At 38.1% G+C, this 19588-nt stretch overlaps 1 protein-coding gene across 5 annotated transcripts in view; it reads left to right on the top strand.

Annotated features, from left to right (window-relative positions):
* Positions 1–7230: 7230 nt before the first annotated feature.
* Positions 7231–19588, top strand: part of cdhr2 (cadherin related family member 2) — a 28522-nt gene continuing 16164 nt past the window's right edge. For 2 of the 5 annotated variants that reach the window (XM_057851033.1, XM_057851034.1), the window contains exons 1-14: positions 10400–10469; positions 11624–11680; positions 11768–11830; positions 11911–12050; positions 12140–12190; positions 12301–12390; positions 12621–12710; positions 12820–12942; positions 13904–14050; positions 14147–14222; positions 14317–14426; positions 14522–14743; positions 14820–14969; positions 18205–18369. In XM_057851033.1, the coding sequence (XP_057707016.1) occupies positions 10415–10469; positions 11624–11680; positions 11768–11830; positions 11911–12050; positions 12140–12190; positions 12301–12390; positions 12621–12710; positions 12820–12942; positions 13904–14050; positions 14147–14222; positions 14317–14426; positions 14522–14743; positions 14820–14969; positions 18205–18369 (1539 nt within the window). In that variant the 5' untranslated portion in view covers positions 10400–10414. Of the gene's footprint in view, positions 7493–10399; positions 10470–10916; positions 10944–11095; positions 11128–11623; positions 11681–11767; positions 11831–11910; positions 12051–12139; positions 12191–12300; positions 12391–12620; positions 12711–12819; positions 12943–13903; positions 14051–14146; positions 14223–14316; positions 14427–14521; positions 14744–14819; positions 14970–18204; positions 18370–19588 lie in introns of those variants that run through there. The other 3 variants (XM_057851035.1, XM_057851036.1, XM_057851037.1) reach the window with 3 other exon arrangements.

The raw sequence follows: 19588 nt of genomic DNA on the forward strand, positions 1-19588 counted from the left end.
AACGCCACAACCAACTACCACAAGGGACTTGCACTTCAAACTGTTTCTTTAGTAGTTTTTTAAAACAAAGGATTGAATCGAACAAGGTATCAACTGAACCATTACAAACTAAAGTCAGTACAGTATAAATCAATACAGATTTATTTTGCATTGATCATTCAGCCTATCAGTTAATTAGGTTCATATTTGGGTGAAATGTAGCCCTGACCCTCGTTCAATAATCTGTCTGGTCTTATAAATGTCCCATCCCCAGGAAAAAGTGTACATGCAGGTTATGCTGTTAAATCATCCCAACCAATGTTGAGATCAAACCTACGCCCTTGTATTGATCAATATTGGTTAATCATGGCATGACATTGCCTTTAACGCAGCTCCAACTAGTGGATGCGTAACACAGCCCCCAACCACTACTATTACTACTACTACTGCGCCTTCTAATGCTGTGCACCTTATAAAGTTTAAAATGGGGCATTCATTGAGGATGTGCCTTATAATCCAATGCACCTTATAGTGGGAATAATACAGTAAATGTTTAATTTCCCTGCAGTGCATCCTATAGAGAATGACGACCCACGTGACTACTCTGTTGTACGATGGGGCTTCAAGTTTAACTTCATTACAATATTATTGAATTAGAAGAATGTATAGGTCACGTTTGTCCTCCTACAGGAACCATATTAAACAAAAAAAATATTTCCCTTCCCCATCTTTTTCCATTTTCAAACATTTTTGAAAAAGCTCCAGGGAGCCACTAAGGCAGCACTAAAGAGCCACATGCGGCTCTAGAGCCACGGGTTGCTGAACACCGGGCTAACCTACTGAAGACCCTGCATGTCAACAACTGGTTTTACATTACAGTTGAAAATTAATGCAGACAATGATAAAATAATCGAATGTGCTCAAATGTTTATTTGGTGTATTTCATATTTTTATTTAGACAACAACTGATGCTGATAGTAGACTCATTCGCTGGACAAGTATAACCAATGTAAACATACAACTTTGAAGTAAAGAAGTGTGCATGTTTTAGTGCCATTGACGACAAAGGCGGTCCAGTCCATTTGCGCAGCCAGCCCTCCCCAGTCAAAACGGATTGGACATCTGTTGCTGTCAAAGGCAGCCAACGACAATCACATGTTCATTTTTCGTGCCTCAAATATATTGAAATTGATGTAGTTATAATAATTATAATTAACCCTGTCTTGCACGAATTATGATTTTTTTTTCCTTTTACATTCCCATAGGACAGGGGTCTCAAACTTGCAGACAATGGGCCAAATGCGTTCCACAGGACAATAATTTGTAGTCCCTCTTTTACATCCAGATGTAGTATTAGTGCTGCCCACATGTATTTTTCAATGGGAAAACAAACAAACAAACAAACAAAACCCCAATAATTTTGAATTAATTAATTGAAGGATCACATTTGGGAAGAATAAAAGCACATTATTAAGTCATTATGAATAAGTCTTTTAAAGACACAAATAAAAATAGTCGTGAATAATATAAAAATAGAAGTAATTCTAAATTAATAGATTTGATAATAAAAAATAAAATAAAACCAATTGTAGTAAATTGAAAAGAAGACGAAAGACAAATTGTGTGGCCCATGTGTATTTTGCTTTGGGAATTTTATTTAGTCATTTTTGTTTTGTATTATAAATCTCTTGTGACCTCAAATAGCTTAACACTATGGCTGCCATTGATGACGACAGACGTCCAATCCAAAAAGACTGGATTCCATCGAATAACAGTTGTTTTCAGTATTATTTTCTTCAGAATCATCTTTTACTGACTATTACACATATACTCTGTGACCTGGGCTGGCAATGAATGAGGTAAGCAAATAATATCTTTTGAGTAAGATGTCCACTGTAGTGACCTCTGTCCCTGAAAGGGCAATTGGGTGTTTATTGTCGTCAATAGCTCTGAAACATGATCATTAACTGCCAGCCTTTCCAGTTTAAACGGATTAGAACCTAATGCTTGCAATTCACAAAATAGTTGATAAAACACAACTTCAGCATTGAAAAATAAAAATAGCTTGGTCTAAAGTTCAGTATATCTTTGCCATTGAGCGGAAGAGGAGTTCAGAGACAACCAGAGGGAGCCACAGCTCCTTGAATGAAGAAAAGCTTTAGATGCATTCTGGTTGCCTCACGATGGAGCTGTTTCTCTACAGTCACATCTGAGTGGATAGAAGTATCAGTTAAGAGCCAGGTCCTGTTAAAGAGAAATCAACATCAATAAATTATTTGACTGGGCCAAGAAAATAAAGTTTTACCAAACCTGCTAAATTTAAAATGATAAAGCATTGCCAAGTATACAGTACTGTTTATAATAAGGCTTCAAAATAAGCGAAAATAAGGCTTGTACGTCCTTTACTATGCCATTGAGGCTTGCTTGTCACATGCTTGATGATAAGATTCTGTCGAACACATTTTCGGCATGCCCTGCGCCCTTGTGTGTTTTGGCGTGTGTTATTACTACTAGTAGCCTCCAGCACCACAGTTAAAAACCTAGGAGTTTTATTCGACCCTGACTTATCATTTAAAGCTCACATTAAACAAACCTGCAGAACGGCCTTCTTTCATCTGCGCAACATAGCCAAAATTAGAAATATTTTATCTAAAAGCGATGCAGGAAAATTAATTCACGCGTTCGTTACATCGAGATTGGATTACTGTAACTCCCTACTTGCAGCTTGTCCTAAAAGTTCCCTAAAAGGTCTTCAGCTTGTCCAAAACGCAGTAGCAAGACTTTTAACAGGAACCAATAGAAGAGAGCACATCACCCCTGTGCTCCAGGCCCTTCACTGGCTTCCAGTCGAGTTTAGAATTAAATTTAAAATCCTCCTCCTTACATTTAAGACCATTAATGGGTTGGGGCCATCTTATCTCTCTGATGCTCTGGTTCCATACCGCCCCAACAGAACACTCCGCTCTCAGAATGCAGGTCTACTGGTAGTTCCCAGGGTTTCTAAGAGTACTGTCGGAGCTAGAGCCTTTAGCCACCAAGCCCCTGTTTTATGGAATCAGCTTCCAGCTAATATTAAAGAAGCCGAGACAGTCTGCACATTTAAGATTAGATTAAAAACGTTCCTATTCAGCAAAGCTTATGGTCAGGCTAGTTGAAGTCGGAGTAGACTCAAAGTTTAGTCTAAGCTGCACTAGAAGCTATAAAGCTGGGGGAAGTACAGCCACTGAGTTCTATCTCCTTTTTTCTCACTCTACCTACCACTTATCTTACTTTATTTCTATTTTCTAATGTTAATATCTAGTTGTCTAGTCTCTTTATCACTAGTCACCCGGTGTCCCCTTTCCCCCCTCCACTCTGGGGAGGGGCTATTTTTCAGCTACAGCTTCCTGACTGTCCGGACCCCAAGCTCGATGGACGTCCTCGTTGCTACCCCCGTCTCATCTGGATAGATGGACCTCTTCTTGTTCCTTTACTCCACCGCATTTTTTACGGACTGTAACTTCGCCTGCTAATTCCCATTAGCGGTCCTGGGGCTACTTGTCTATCCGTCCTGGGAATGGATCTCTCCTTACTGTGGTACTCCCCAAGGTTTCTCGTTTTCTCCCGAAGACTTTGGAGTTTTTGGAGTTTTTCCTTGCCGACATGGAGGGTCTAAGGATGGGGGATACCCAGGACTTGAACTTATTTATTCATCTTTGTTGCTTCGTTTGCTGGTTCTGATTGTGTATCATTTTGCCTCTGCAAAGCCCTTTGAGACAACATTTTTGTGATCTAGGGCTATACAAATAAAATTGAATTGAATTGAATTGAATTACTGAAAGCCTAGATCACATAAAAGAAAACAAAACACCAAAGGGTAGCTGTATTTTGGAGGTTGGCGTACCATATAGGCATAGCCCAATGGCCAGGTTTGGAATTTGGAAGTTACAATTGCACCGAACAGCCACAAGACTTTAAAGAATCTAAATGGAACTTTTCAACCTTTTTAACATATTTTCATAACATTTGTGATGGTATGTTGACTGACAACTTGTTGAATGACACCTCAGTTATGGCCTGAGGGCGTTTGCATCGCTTTCATCGGCACTAATTAACTTTGAAGATGGTGGCCCTGCCACACAAAAAACTACAAATTTGCTGACTGCTTTACGGCATACGTCACTTCCTCTTTTCCCCATTCGTTATAAAAACGGAAGTCGATGTGAATGCTTCTGTGCGAATTCTGCAGAGATGGCAGAGCAACAAAAGAGATGAAAGGTTTTGTCTGAGGAGACAAAAATGGGCAGGCTACCAGGATAAAAGGAAACTCAAGAATAAACATTGGCCCAATTTTCACTTGATAGTGTGACCCCCCCCTCATCCGAACTCGTCAGCGCGGAGGACCAGTGGGGGAATACAGTACAAAATCAAACGTTTTTTATTTTCAACATCGTCAAATAATATTGTTTAGCCAGAACTGGTGTCACTACCACATCACTATTCATCCTTCACACAGTCGCTGGAACAGAAATGTTGTTCAAGCCAACTGCAGGTGACCGGGAATTTAGGATTTTACAAAACTGTTGCGCCGGTCTTCATGGGAATGTTCCTTAAAGTGCCTGTGAAACCATGGAAAAAATAGCATAATTATGTGAATTAATTAAAGTCATATATTGGGACGATTCGACTATATACAACAATTTGGAAAAGCGCAGATGAAGAGGAATGAGTCTTTCAATCAGTCGTTTAGCTACTCCTGTCATTATAGCCTTCTGGCGCCGCCATCTGGGTGATGACGTCGGCAGAGTAACAATTTCAGTTAATTTAGAATTCAGCCCAATGGAGGAGGAAGATTCAGAATGAGGAAAATAGTACGACGGAGAGCAACAAAATATCATTGTTGTTTTTATCTCTCTACCCCAATATTTTTACAGGATATTCTTTTTATCTAGGCATTTTTCCTCAATTGCTAAATAAATTGTATGGTCATGACAAATAAGAGTCTTGTGCTAAATGGAATGTGAAATATTAAACATTCATTTATTCAGTACGACAGGGCTAAATTACTGCATAATGGTCAAAACTGCCAACTTCTTAAACCTCCCGATTGGTATTTTATGCCACAAAAGTTAGTCAGCTCTTGTCATTTCTTTGCGGGGACAAGGAAACAAGTAAAGAATGTTAACAAAAGAGTGAGAGAGCTATGTTACATGCTAACCCGAACCGAGCGGCTCTTCCAAATCTCTTCCTCGCCTTTCGAAAACGAAAAATCACATAAAAGTACCTCGACTCATGTCACACACGGCGGCGGAGGTGATAGCTTTCACCGATCGCCAGCCCCCGGTGGTAAGCAAGTTTCGGCCATCGTTGAACGCTGAAAATGGCGCAATCTCAGTGGCCAAACTGGCCGACGTTGGAGTGCATGGCTGACCGAGCCCAAGCCGAGGATAGTGCTCTGTTGGCCGGCACACGAAGACGGCCGAGAAGGGTGGAAGTCTTTACACAATCGAGAACCGCAGACAAGAGCACGTGGCTTCCCGAGCACGGATGCTCATTGGCCGGTGACCATGGTGTGCAACAAGCCACCAGTGATCGGCAGAGGGAGGCGGCCACTCCCGCCTTTTCGGTGGACAGGGAGCATTGTCACCCACAAAATGCAAGCCACCTCCTTATTGAAACGTGTGCCATGATCCCAGTGTTTGACATAATATAAAACACCTAGCTTACTCGCTTCCTTGTCCGTCCAATGGTCCCATAGTTGTTGGACTCGTTTTGCCCATTCTTCGTGGTGTACAGGATCTTTTTGAAACCCCAAAAGGCTCACACGCCTCTCCTTGGTGCAGCAACAAAAGTCTGCAGCACATTGGGCTGTCGTGATGCGAAAAATAAACAAATTAATCCGCAAAATCAGCTGGATCCACAGTCTTTCTGCATAATATAGTAATAACTGTTTTGTGAAGATGATTAGTCCGCTGACGTCACATTCGCCTTATTCCTCAATCCAGACTCTGGCCGGAAGTCACTCATTTTCATGGCGCGGGACTAAAAAAAAAATTGAATACATATATCGATCGCTTCCACACAAATCCAAGCGGTCCATTACATTAAGGAACATTAAATACTGCGTGAAATATAAAATAAACATGCTTTTTGCTGTCGTAGCACTTTCAGGCAAAACAACTACCGCTTTTGTCCACCTGCGCCGCTAAAATCGACCAAAACTGAAAGTTCCCTAGTGTTGCTTTAACAGTTCTGAACTGTATTTTATTACCAACACACCCCTCAATGTGATCGTTCTTTTGCTCTACCTGTTTACCAGGTGTGTCAGTGAAGTGTTCACCGTTGTAAGTCATAAACCAAAGTCTATTGGATAAGATTAAGCGGCGAATATAAAAATGCCTGTCATGCATAATTCTTGTTGCACTAATATCTGATAAATCATGCTGTTTTATTTTATATTGTGCATAATCACACTTAACCATGACATTGTAAATTCATATCTAAACAACACAGTACAAAAATCATAAACATTATGTGGTCTGTTATTATGTCATATTGTATTTCAGAGCTTTCATACAAAATAATTCAGTCCTTGGGCAAAGTTTGAATGAATGTGAAATTTTATTTCTTAAATAGGTGTCTATTGTTTAGAAATGACACAAGAAATTACCAAAAGAACAATTGTGCTGATATTAAGAATAATAATTTCTATTTAAAAAAATATTTATTCAGCATTTTAATATTATAACTGCCATACTTCATTAGATGTACTATTACAATGAGACACTGCATTTTGTACATATAATATAAATGGTGAACTGAATTCAAATAACTATTTTGGAACTTTTTCTCCCTTTCTCCCTTTTTTTTAATATTCAAAGCACATTCCATGCCAGAGACAAAAGTATCTGGGAATTGTGTTGAAACAATACATTGTCCAAGAAAGGTGTTATGCTCTGCTTTTGTTTTGGGACAAAGACAGTGGCTTGTGAATGAAACCAGTGTATATCTGCAAAGACTGTTTGCATGAAGTGGTTTAATTGGGGGGCTGGACGGAAGGATGGAGTGTTGGTGGTGGGCTCTTTTGCGAAGAGCTCATTAGGGAGGTCTTCTGAAAAGTACTTCATCAGACCGCCTAAATGATGAGACACAATGTAATAGTCCAGGCTCCTATTGGGTTTGACCAGTGTAGTGGAGACAGGGGGAGGGCACAGTATGGAACCTTGCCATGCTGTCTTACTGACAGGGTCCATCTCCCACGATTACCTCCTACATATGTGTGGCAGAAAACAGAGAGTGAAAACCTAATCCACCTTCTAGATTCACATTTACTGAGGAGCATTTGAATGTTTTTATCGTCACACGTTTTTTGTTTTTTTTTATTTTGGGAGGAGGACAGCTGACATATGTATATGACTCGTGGATGTTAATGATTTATATTTATAGTGACGATTATCACTAGGAAGGGGAACAAGAGCCAAAGGTCTCTTCATAACATCATAAGGAGGAGAAAGCCTTCTGCCGCTTTCGGTTGGTAAGTCTGTTTAGAGCTTTTTAAAAATGAATGTTATATACTTTTTAAAATAATACTCTAGAACATTGTCTGTGCATTTCTTATTATCATAGTCATTCAAATATGATCTAATCATTATTCAGCAATCAGCATCAGATATAGTCTTGACCAATGGTGTTTAGTTACTTTCAAATAATTTCCAAAGAGGAAATTAATTAGTTTTAATGAGTTTAAAACATGATCTTAGCGCGAATCAGATTACATCACTTCACAGACAAACTCTATTCTGTTTTTGCAGCCACCCAATACATGATATGTTTAAAAATATCAGATTCATTCAATTTCTGTACCACATACCGTATACTGTCCGGGGCTGCAGTGAACATCAGCCTATTCCTGTTGAATTTGAGGCAAGGGATGGAATAATGAAAATTAACTGTATGGGATTATAAGATATAGTATATAGTATTTTATCTATATACTACTAATATGTGTGTATATTCAGTAATTACTTGGTTTAAATTGTTATATTTTAGTTTCAATCATGCTTCAGATCCAGACACAACATTGAGTCAGCACTGTTAAAAGTGCACAACGACATTGCCCTTTCTGTGGATAATGGAAACCCAGCTATCCTTGTTTTATTAAGGCCGAGTTATACTTCCGCGTCAGACCTGCGCCGTCAAGGAAGACCAGAATTACGATCCTGCGCCGTAGCATGACGCGCTCCTCTCGAATTTTTTAACCTTCGCGTCGTGTAGACGCGTATGGCGTGGCAGAAACGGACTGTGATTGGTCCGCTCAGACAGTTGTTTCCGGTTCAGCGCGAAATCACCGCCATTGTAGAATAGAATCAAACATTATTTTCTACACGCAAAAATGGACCAAGCAGACGCGAGTATCATCGAAGAGCAAGTCTCGTCAAGACATTATTGTGATTGCCAAATGGCAAGGTCGGCGATTGAAAAAAAAAAAAAAAAATGGAAGAACCACCGAGACGTGTGTGTTCGGAATCGAGTGGCCACACGAAGCGGTGACCCAGTCGGCCAAAAACTGCCAACTTTTTATCACTTTATGTCGTATTTTTGGTTGGTGCACTTCATCATTTATTGTGTACATATGTTTGCTGTGAGTCTGTGACTTATTTACGTGTCACACTTCAAGTATATGAAGAATAAAGCACAGATTTGGTGTCAAAAGAGTTGTTTTGATCTTTAATTTTCAATAACAGACAGTTCACACACGATACATCATCACTGATTGAGTCCCTCGGTGCTTTTTATGATAACGTTAAAATCAAGGCTCCCAACGCAGTTTGGGAAGTTCCATAGATGCCAGAAATCTGTTATAGCTTCCCACTGGCTGGTTGTAAGACACGGCAAACAAATCGGGCTGGAGGGCTTTGCAGACCTTGAACGCAGTGCTCGGCGCCAGTTTGAAGCTAGCCGCCACAGCTAGCTCTCTCCACCCGAGTCTAAAACTCTCTGTGCGGCATCAAAAGTCGGCCAGACCGCCTCGAAACCGTCTTCTGCGTCGCCTGCCCCTCAACATTTGTATGTTCAATATTTATTCAATGTTGATGAGCAGAATATTTACTTTCAAGAGTTCCATCTTGCATTGTTTATTTTTCTCCGTCAAACTAGACTAGCGGAAGTCAACAAGCATGCCCCAAAACCATACAAACATAACGCCACACCCCTCTAGTGGCTTGGCGGTGAATTCCAGAGCAACGCGTTCCCTCACCGCAGAACTATCAAATGTCGAATGATGCCGTAGTCGCTGCGCCGTCACCGCAACGCGGGAGTATAACTCAGGCTTTAGACCTCACAGCAGCATTCGATACAGTCGACCATACAGTCCTTGTATCTCGCTTAGAGCGCTTCATAGGTATCCGTGATAACGGCTCTAAAATGGTTTAAATTGTACCTGGAATATAGGACCTTCTTGGTAATGATTCGGGAATTTTCCTCCTCGCAAATTTCTCTGTCTTGCGGGGTACCACAAGGCTCTATTTTAGAGCCTGTTCTATTTGCACTTTATCTTCTACCTTTAGGATCAATTATAAAAAAACATAATATCTCTTTTCATTTTTATGATGACACCTGCAGATGTATCTGCCCCAGAGACCTAACGAACAAACTGCTCTCACGAAATTGATGGACTTCATATCCCATGTGAAGCAGTGGCTAGCACAAAACGTCTTACATCTTAACGAGAGCAAAACTGAATATATTACTTTTAGCACACCTTTCATGATGATTGCCCTTGAACCCAACACTGGCACCCTGGCTCCCTTTTTTAGGACGCACGTTAAAAGTCTCAGCGTAATATTCGATAAGAGGCTCACTTTTGAAAAACAGATTACCGTAATTTCCCGAATATAAGGCGCATCCATGTATAACGCACACCCCAAATTTACTTGTAAAATCTAGTGAAAATTATTGTACCCGTGTATAACGCGCACCCTAATTTTAGCACCAATAAATAGAAGAATACAAGAAAACAGAGCTCGTGTATAGATACAGAAATGTCATTTTACTGACTGGTGAAACATAGCACAATCATAGCACATTGGTAGTTCAAAACATTACCGTAAACTGACAATATGTACGGTAATAATATGATCTGATAACTCCTTGAACTTACCAGAATCCAGGAGAAAACAAAACAGATGTGACTTTTCTTTTAAAGGCTGTTTTATAATATAATCATTTCATCATGATGAATAAATGTTTCCTCCATGGATTGATACGTTAAAATGAAAGGGAGAACATAAGTCGGAAATCCGAGAGTGCTCATCGCTGTCCACACGACAGTAACAATAGGAACTATTGTTATTTGGGTTTTAGTTTCCCGAGGGACAGATATAGTTGCTATGGTCCGAGTTGCGGAGCTGCAATAAACGTTGACTCAAATGGTTCAAGAAACTAAATTCTGTGCTTTATGAAGAGTGAAAAAAGCAGATTTCAACACGGACGAAATCATTCGGCCGATCAGAGTGAAGTATTACCGAAACAAAATGGTGACGTCACGTACCGTAATGGTCGGCAACTGATCGCCGCAAAAAATCGGTTTTCATATGTATATAATATATATATATATTTCTGTCTCCATCCATGTACCCGTTTATAATGCGCACCATGATTTTACAAGTTGATTTTGGGGGAAAAAAGTGCGCGTTATATTCGGGAAATTACGGTAGTTCTGTTGTAAGAGCAAGTTTTTTCAGCTGTGTTTCTTGGCCAAAGTGAACCCTTTTCTTAGTCGCCACGACTTTGAAAAAGCAATTCACGCTTTTATAAACTCAAGGGTGGACTACTGTAATACACTTTATGTTGGTCCTCCCAAGTCCTGTATTTCTTGTCTTCAACTTGTTCAAAACGCTGCTGCTCGATTTTTAACCGGTACACCTAGATGTGAACATGCTACCCCCGTGCTGTTGTCGCTCCACTGGCTTCCAGTCCATTTTGGAGTTGAGTTAAAACTTTTACTGTTTGTTTTTAATTCTATTAATGGCCAGGCTCCTTCTTATTTATCGGAAATTTTAACCCTCCGTAACTCTGGCAGGGCTCTTTGTTCTACCAGCTTCTTTTGCAAGTTCCGAGGTCAAGACTTAAACAGTGGGGGGACCGATCTTTTGCAGTTGCTGCCCCCAGGTTGTGGAATAGCCTACCCCCTGAAATCCGCACCATCACCAATCTAGGCCTTTTAAAATCTCGGTTAAAGACGCACTTTTTTAGACTCGCTTTTTGCCCTGACAAGGGTATCCTGGTTCTATTTCTAAAGGGTTTTAAAGTTTTCGGATTTTATATGTTTTATTGTTTTCTTTACTGTTTTGGCTTTAATCGTGATGCGTTGTTTTGTTTTTCTTAATGTCATAGTATAGTTCTTTCCTTCCTTTTATCTGTCATAAACCATGTTTGTCTTTGCTGTAAAGCACTGTGAGGGCCTTTCAGGTTTTTGTAAAGGGCTATAGAAATAAATTTGATTGATTGATTGATTGATTGATATTAGCATTACAGTTTCAGTGCTTTATCCTCAATTTTGAGCTGATTAGTTTTCAGTCATTAAAAGTGTTTTCAGCCAACATTTGACAAAACATACATAACGTATTCAGAAACAAATCTCTAATACTCTAACTTGTTTTCACAGCCATGGAGTGGATCCCTGGAGGCTTCCTACTGTTTTGTGTCATTGGCCAAATTGTTGGTATGTATTGGTTTACTTACCTGTCATGGGAACTTTCCAGTACACGCAAGTCAAAATTGACAATTTAAATCTTGTGTTTTTTTAAAGCAATAAACAACAGTCCTTCAATAAGCAGCACATCCGCTACTGTGTGTGAGGACACGCCTAAGGGTATAAGTCTCCTTACTTTTGATTTAATTTTTCCATATTATTTTATTACTAACTAACTGCTAACTCTAACATCTCCACAGGTGAATTTGCTTTCAAAATAAATGCAACGGATACAGAGAATGATGTACTGACATATTCGCTCTCTGGACAAAATGCCCAATACTTCACTGTTGACCCTATGACTGGAAATGTGTATATTTTGATTCCACTCGATAGGGAGGTATGAAGTTTATTTTGGAAAAAAAAAATCAGCATACTTCAAATGAAATTGGGATCCATGAAACAATATATTTTCCCTTGATTTCCCAGGCAATCGATATAATGTATCTTGACGTTTCGGTTTCAGACGGTAACACCGCTGTGAGTTAATCGGATCACCATTTTTATTAAATTCTTTTTTTTGTTTTCCATTATTTTGAATTCCATCAGTCATGTATCCCATTAATGGAGTGAATTATACTTTGTTTCAGACTCCGAAACAGCTAATCATAATTGTAAAGGAAGCCAATGACAATAGGCCGATATTTCAAGGATCGAATTTCGACATCCTAGTGGATGAGGTTTGTCGAATATATTCTTAATTCATCTTCTTTTTATTACAACAATTAATTACATTAGCATGTTTTGGTGTTTGCTTCTGTACCTACCTAACATTTTCAATTATTTTATTGCTTAAAATAATATTCACCATTCATTGTTACAGACATAACCAATAAATGTATTACTCACACTCATAAAATGTATATAATTTTTCACTGATATTTATTTCCCTATCCATCCCATTTCTTAGAATCATGAAATAGGTACAAGTCTTTTCCAGGTGAAGGCTACTGATGATGACATTTTACAAGGTGGTCAGATTCAATACAGTATTGGTGATGTGAGTATCATTTGTAATTTATTTCTACAATAGACACACTTTCCTATACACTTTCCACTACACTTTCCTATACATTTTAGTGAAATATGAATTCCACTTTAATTTCTAGGCTACTCCAAGTCATGGATTAAATCTGTTTAGTATTTCAAGCGCAACCGGTCTTGTCACATTGACTGGGCAGCTAAATTACACTGGATTGAGTAACTATTATCGGCTGAAGATTGTTGCAACTGTGAGTATTCATGTTATGGGTTAATATACAATATGCCACCTCCAAGATTTTGTGTGACTATTTGACATTAATTAGCTTTATTTATTTATTTATTTTAAAGGTGTACAATTAGATAAACAAGAGTGCACTGAAAAAATAACTGGTGGATTTACTTGATCAAATTATTGTAACAATTTGCACTTTTATTAATTAAATTTTACTGCTTACAATGTTAAGTTCAGTTCACAAGCAGTAACTTAGTTTTATTAAGTAAATTTTACTGCTTGCATTATTAAGTTCATTTCACAAGCAGTAAAATTGACTAATATTAAGTAAATTTTACTGCTTGCAATATTAAGTTCATTTCACAAGCAGTAAAATTTACTTAATTAAAGTAAGTGCAAATTGTTACAATGATTTTATCAAGTAAATCTACCAGTTATTTTTTTCAGTGTGGCTTCATTTAAAATCAGGTTATCTGAAAATTTGAAAACATTCAATGTACAGTGTTTGCTTGTTCATTCATCATATAAACTTTTAATCAAATGAGCAATAATGTACAGTACAGTGCAGTTCAGTACAATACAATACAATACAATACAATACAATACAATACAATACAATACAATACAATACAATACAATACAATACAATACAATATGGTAAATGAACACATAGGCATGGACATCAGCCATCTATTCAAGTCATGGGATTTGTCTTACATTTGTAATTATCGTCATTGTTAGTTAGATAATATGAGAAAATAGATAATTTTGCGCAACATTGTAAAACAAGTAAAATCAGTTGTTTGTTGTGGGGGGGCACTATATATATATATATATATATATATATATATATATATATATTTTTTTTTTTTTTTTAAAATAATAGAATAATTTAACTATTAAGAAAGCTTTGTTGTAACTACATTGCGTATACTATTACGTTATTACTCCATTACTTTCTTTAATTCCCATTACAGGATGGTGGGGGCAAATGTTTTTATAGTGAGCCTAATTATCACTCAAGCATTGTATACTATTTTATTACTGTTGTGGATGTCCCGGATCTCGATCCCAAGTTCTTGGGCCTTCCCTACATTGCGAATGTTGAGGAACATTCAAGGCTGGTGAGTTCCTGCTCATCACCAAAGTCATTGAACAACTGAGTCTTGTTATTTTGAAAGACATTTTTAATTCTACTCTATTTATTTACTTTTTGATAGGAACATCCAGTGTATACAGTGGAAGCCATAGATCAGGACACTGGAATAAATGATGAAATAATCTACAGCATTGAAGGTGAGGTTTCACAAGTGTCAAAAGTGTCAGTGTATGCTATCGATGTGGGCAAATGAGTAATTAATGTATCCTCTAACCCCTCAATAATTGACAGATTCTTCTGAAGATGGTCTCTTTCTAATATCGAGTGATAGTGGCATTATTTTTGTTGCAACGACAATTGACAGAGAAGAAATTGGTGATACTGTTACCTTGACTGTCAAGGTAAGCAATGCTAAAGTTGTCAGTGAAATAATGATTCACGTGATTATTTTTAGATAATCTATTGTACAATATGTGACAATGCTTTTTGACTTCAGGCCACTGAGTCCAAGCCAAACATTCATGGAGTACGCGCCAGCGCTATGGCTTCGGTACAGATCAACATCATTGATATCAACGACAACAAACCAGAGTTTTACAAGTGTGAAGGCTCAGGACTGCTGCAAACCTGTAATAAAGAGAACCAGTTTACTGTAAACATAGCTGAGCACTCACTGGGAACTGTGCCCATTAACATGATGGTCAAGGATGCAGATAAGGTACCGAATTTCTACGAGATAGATCACCAAACATTATACTGATGGTCAAATAAGAATCTCGTTTGTCTTCTCGCAGAGGAAAAACATCGAACTAACCCTGGAAGGAGCTGACAAGGATGTGTTTTCCGTCGAGCCACAATTTACCATTGCTGACAGTGTCGTACAACTTGTGGTTAAAGAGCCACAACAACTGGATTATGAAGTAACACAGCAAATGGTTGTAGAGGTATGACAAGTACAAAAAAAGGTAAAGAGCAATTTAACTGGACAGTGATTTGACCTCCAACCCATTAGCCCATTATTTTGGAAAAAGAAACTAATGGGAATCAGATGAAAATTACAAAACAATACGATACAGTAAAGTATCAGTAACAATAAAGTTAAATCAGTTAAAACTAAGCAACAGTGCGCACAAATGAATGCATTGTGATCTGAATTGGGATTTAAGTAGGCGTGGACAAGCAACAATAAGCAAATTTTAATTTTATGAGAGAATTTTAGATGATTGTTGTGTGCCTCCTTGTCAGACTTTAATGTGTGCAGTCTACTAAATGCAAGACGGACGCAGAAGTGTGTACGCTAGAACGGGAATAGACCAACAGTAGTTAGATACAAACAGTGTTGTCAGTAACCTAAGTAATCTGATTACTTTCTTTCACTAACGAGTAATCTAACGCGTTCATTTTTCCAAACCAGTAATCTAATTAAAGTTAGTTTCCTTAGTGTCTGTGCGTTACTATTTTGTTATTGCCTCATAATGTATTTAGAATGAAGACTACTGTAGTCATGTACGAAGAGTTTGAGAGTGACATCACATGTCACGTTTTCTCATCGGAGAACAAAAATAAAACGGGTCACGTGTGTTACCATGCTGTGTGAGCGGCGCTGAGAGTATGGCCAAAACAATAGCATAGCTACAGTACATCGTCAGGAAGCGAATAATAAAAGAGCCAGGTGAGATAACACAAACGGCTGCATTTGCTCAGTGGAAACACAGCCATTACTTCACATTTCTGTCCAGTAAAGATGACAAAAATATCTCTGTGCGTTGCAAACTTTGCACTAGCTCAAAAACACTGTTGACCGCTAAAAACTCGACATGCAATTCAAGGAGCCCCTTGGAATTACAGCACAACGCGTCAAAAGTCGAAGCAAAGCATACAGGTAACGAGAGCACTTCTACAGTTTGTAACCAGCTTTTACGTATATTTTATAGTCACAGTTTGTAACCATAGGTGGAGTTTGAGTTTTGTCGGGGGTAAAACATATTGAGGACCATCATTTGTATTGCATTGAAAGGGGTTTTGGCCTGTACTGTGTATATATATGTACTTCTTGTTCTTGTTAAAACTTTTGAAAGCTTAGGTTTAAAGAAATTCTAAATAGCCATCCCCAGCTGTAGTTTTGGCTAAGCAAAGCAAAGGACCGTCTCTAAGGTGCTTGTCACATGATCTGTTCGAAAAATTTTGACCCATTCTCAGGGGTGAAATTGGCTAGAATTTCTTGCCGGAACTCCCCGACGTGAAGGTTGCCACAGAGCCAGAAATGTTCTTTCTTTCTTTCTTTCTTTTTTGGGGTTGATTGGGGGGGAAAAACCTCTTAAAAAACTGAAATGCAAAGAAAGCTGTTTTAGCACAGTTATTTCTATAACACATACAAAAACTGATTTTCATTCAAAATTGTATTTTTTCAATGATTTGCAAAATAAACGTTAACAAAAACAGCAATAACCCCAACCCACATCTCCTAATTTTTATTTTCCCTCATTTCTTCATATACAAAATGCCAAATTTTAACTACTTAAGAATATAGGATATATATTAAAATTAAAGTTAATGTAAACATTGACTTTTTTTTTTAATAATGAAGATATAAGTAACATACATTCAGAAAAATAAGTACAAATGACTTATATTATGCAGAGTGAAGTGGAATATATTTTGAAGCGCGCGCAAACATTGACTTTTTTAAATCATAAGGAAATGAATAAGTAGCCTAGCATAAATTAACAAATATAAGTCCAAAGTGCACATTGACAGCTAAGGTGTTCTGAACCTCCCCATCAGGGTAAATATATAACTAAATATGATAAATAAGCCTCCTCAACTCTTTCGTTGCTCTTAAATATTTGATCCATTATATGTTGCATTGCCCTTTTTTTTGTTGCATCAATTCAACAACCTTTTTTTTTTTTTTTTTTTGCGGTTCCAGAAAACATGCACATATGAACCAATCCGACATGTGATCAGCAGGGATCGTTAATCCCTGCTGATCACATGTCAGTATGTCAGCCAATTGAACGGATAAATGAGTCCAGGCATTTTGCTTTGCTGATTGCATTCGCACATTGACGTGACTCATCATCGTCAAACTCGGATAACTGCAGCAGCTGGGGAAACCTCCATGCCGTCCATGGAATAGAATAAAAAATAAATATGGGTGGAAACGGATTACGCTACACAAGCACTTTATTATGCTTGTTGTTAACACTTGTGTATGTAAATCTGATGTTGGTAGATTGTTTTCTTCTTGGAGCTGAAATGCATGTGTGGCAGCTTAGCATTTTTTATTTTTTACAAAGCGTTTTGACAGTTGCTGTCATAGTTTCGGAATCAAAGCACCGTGTACCGGAACAGCATTCCGGCCCTGAATCTTATACCGGAACTGCGTTCTAGCCCTGAATCTTATACCGGAACTGCGTTCTGGCCCTGAATCTTATACCGGAACTGCGTTCCTGACCGTTCTGGCCCACTTTCACCCCTGCCCATTCTGAAAGACTTTGTTGGATTGTTGTTCATTTAATTCATTTTTGTTGTTTGTTTTATTGCTTTACAACTTTTATAGACAACATTTTAACGGCTAAGTTTTTATTTTAAAGGGGAAGTTCAGAATTTTTGACATTAGGCTTAATCTTAAAGTTGACAGGGGTATAATTAGTAATTGGAGTTGATTTGAACAAATTCCGTGCAGTTTCTCAGTTATTTGTTACTTTCAGCGCTTCGAAGTGGCTAAGCTAGCGCGGGTCAATGATGGTTGAAATCAACTCCATCGACTAATTAACACCCACTAACTGGAAGATTAAGCCTTGTGTGAAAAATTCAATTACGTGCGATGACATTTTTCTGTTGTCATTCCTATGTTGAGGCACCAAAGGGCGAAAAATTGGTAAAAATTAACTGATAAATTACTTTTAAAGTAATTTAGTTACTTTGATAATGAAGCAATCAGTAATGTAACTAGATTACTTTTTTGAGGTGTAATCAGTAATTAAATTACTATTTCAAGTAATCGGTGACAACACTGGCTACAAACAATGTTAGATACAAATAATATTTTGAGCAGTCAGTCGATTAATTAGTCTATCAATGCATCTATTGTTATTTTCCTGTTAGCGTCTCACTCTGTCATAACAACAAATCTCATCATTAACTTTCATTTGTGTCAATTGTTTCATGACGTAGGTGATTGCCAGCGATCCAGAAGAAATCAGCTTTGTCTCCACTGCAACAGTTACTATTATGATCGAAGATATCAATGACAACAGTCCCAAATTCCCAAAGGATACATATTCAAACTTGAAAGTGCCTGAACACTCTGACGTTGGCTCTGTCGTGGCTACTATCACTGTAAGTGCCGTAAACAGAAGCTTATGTATTTGGAATCTTTATATAAGATGAGCATTGGTGTATACTACTGTACAGTAAACACAGGAAAAAACTGTAGAGTTGATTTTTTTGGTGTAAATTGTTTTAATTTGATCAGTGTTGATTTGGGTGGTGTTTTAACGGTAGCAGCATTAAGTTCGTTCTAGGTGTAAATTTGTGTAAATTAAACGAGTTGAATACAGACACCCCTAGCAGAGTTAAAGATACTTCTAGTACAGTTAGTGAGCCACACCCAGTTTAAGTGCATGCGTCAGAAAACAACTGTTATGGCCTATGCGCCCTCAGCCTCGCTCCTCCTCATCCTCCCAGTGTATGTGGTTGTGTCAACATTCTGATTACAGGATTGGACTGATAAGTGAACCTGTGACGAAGTGCAGACAATCATAAGTCTATGCTGTGACTTATGACTTAAGCCTGTGTGGCAACGTGACTCTGACGTTAGTGTTTTCGCCGTAGCAACGTGACGCTCCTATTGTTTTTTTCGTAGGCGCAAAGACTTGTGGGTCAACTGACACCACAATTGTAAATACAGTGATCTTTCGCTACTTGGCGCTTCAAATTTCGCACTCTCAGTTCATCTCGAATTTTTTTTCAAGTAAAAAATAAATAAAAAACAGTATTTTATAGAGCTGTCCCGATCCGATCACGTGGTCTCATTCTCCTTCCTGCTGCATTTCTTAGTCAGGCAGTGAGCACTGAGTAGTTTGTTAACAGTGATTGACAGCCGTTAAGTTTTGATCTTGCCAGGGAAGCTTGGAAGCCAAAACGTCAAGGCGCCGCATGTGTCAATCATCATTTAGCTTGTTAAACATTTGCTGTGGCAACTCATTATGTGTAAGTGAGGAGCGTGAGTGGATTTAAGTGGACTCACTCAATGAAGCATTTCGTAAAGACAAGCATTTTTCTATGTTATTCTTGTTTAAAAAATAATAATTCAGCGGGAAAGTAACATGTTTAAAATGTATCATAATTATTACATTTGTAGTACTTAAAAACCATTTGAAAAAAAACACATATTTTTTTTTCGTTTAATTATACTTTGGGGAAAAAAGTGGAAAAAACATGTCTTTTATGTATCTCTTTCCAATGCTAAATCTGAATTCCGAAAAAAAAAATGTGGGGGGCGCTACTTTGCAATTTTTCACTTATCCCGGCGGGTTCTGGTCCCATTAACCGCGAA

The sequence above is a fragment of the Corythoichthys intestinalis genome, chromosome 11 (genome assembly GCF_030265065.1).
Source record: "Corythoichthys intestinalis isolate RoL2023-P3 chromosome 11, ASM3026506v1, whole genome shotgun sequence".
Classification (NCBI taxonomy): domain Eukaryota; kingdom Metazoa; phylum Chordata; class Actinopteri; order Syngnathiformes; family Syngnathidae; genus Corythoichthys; species Corythoichthys intestinalis.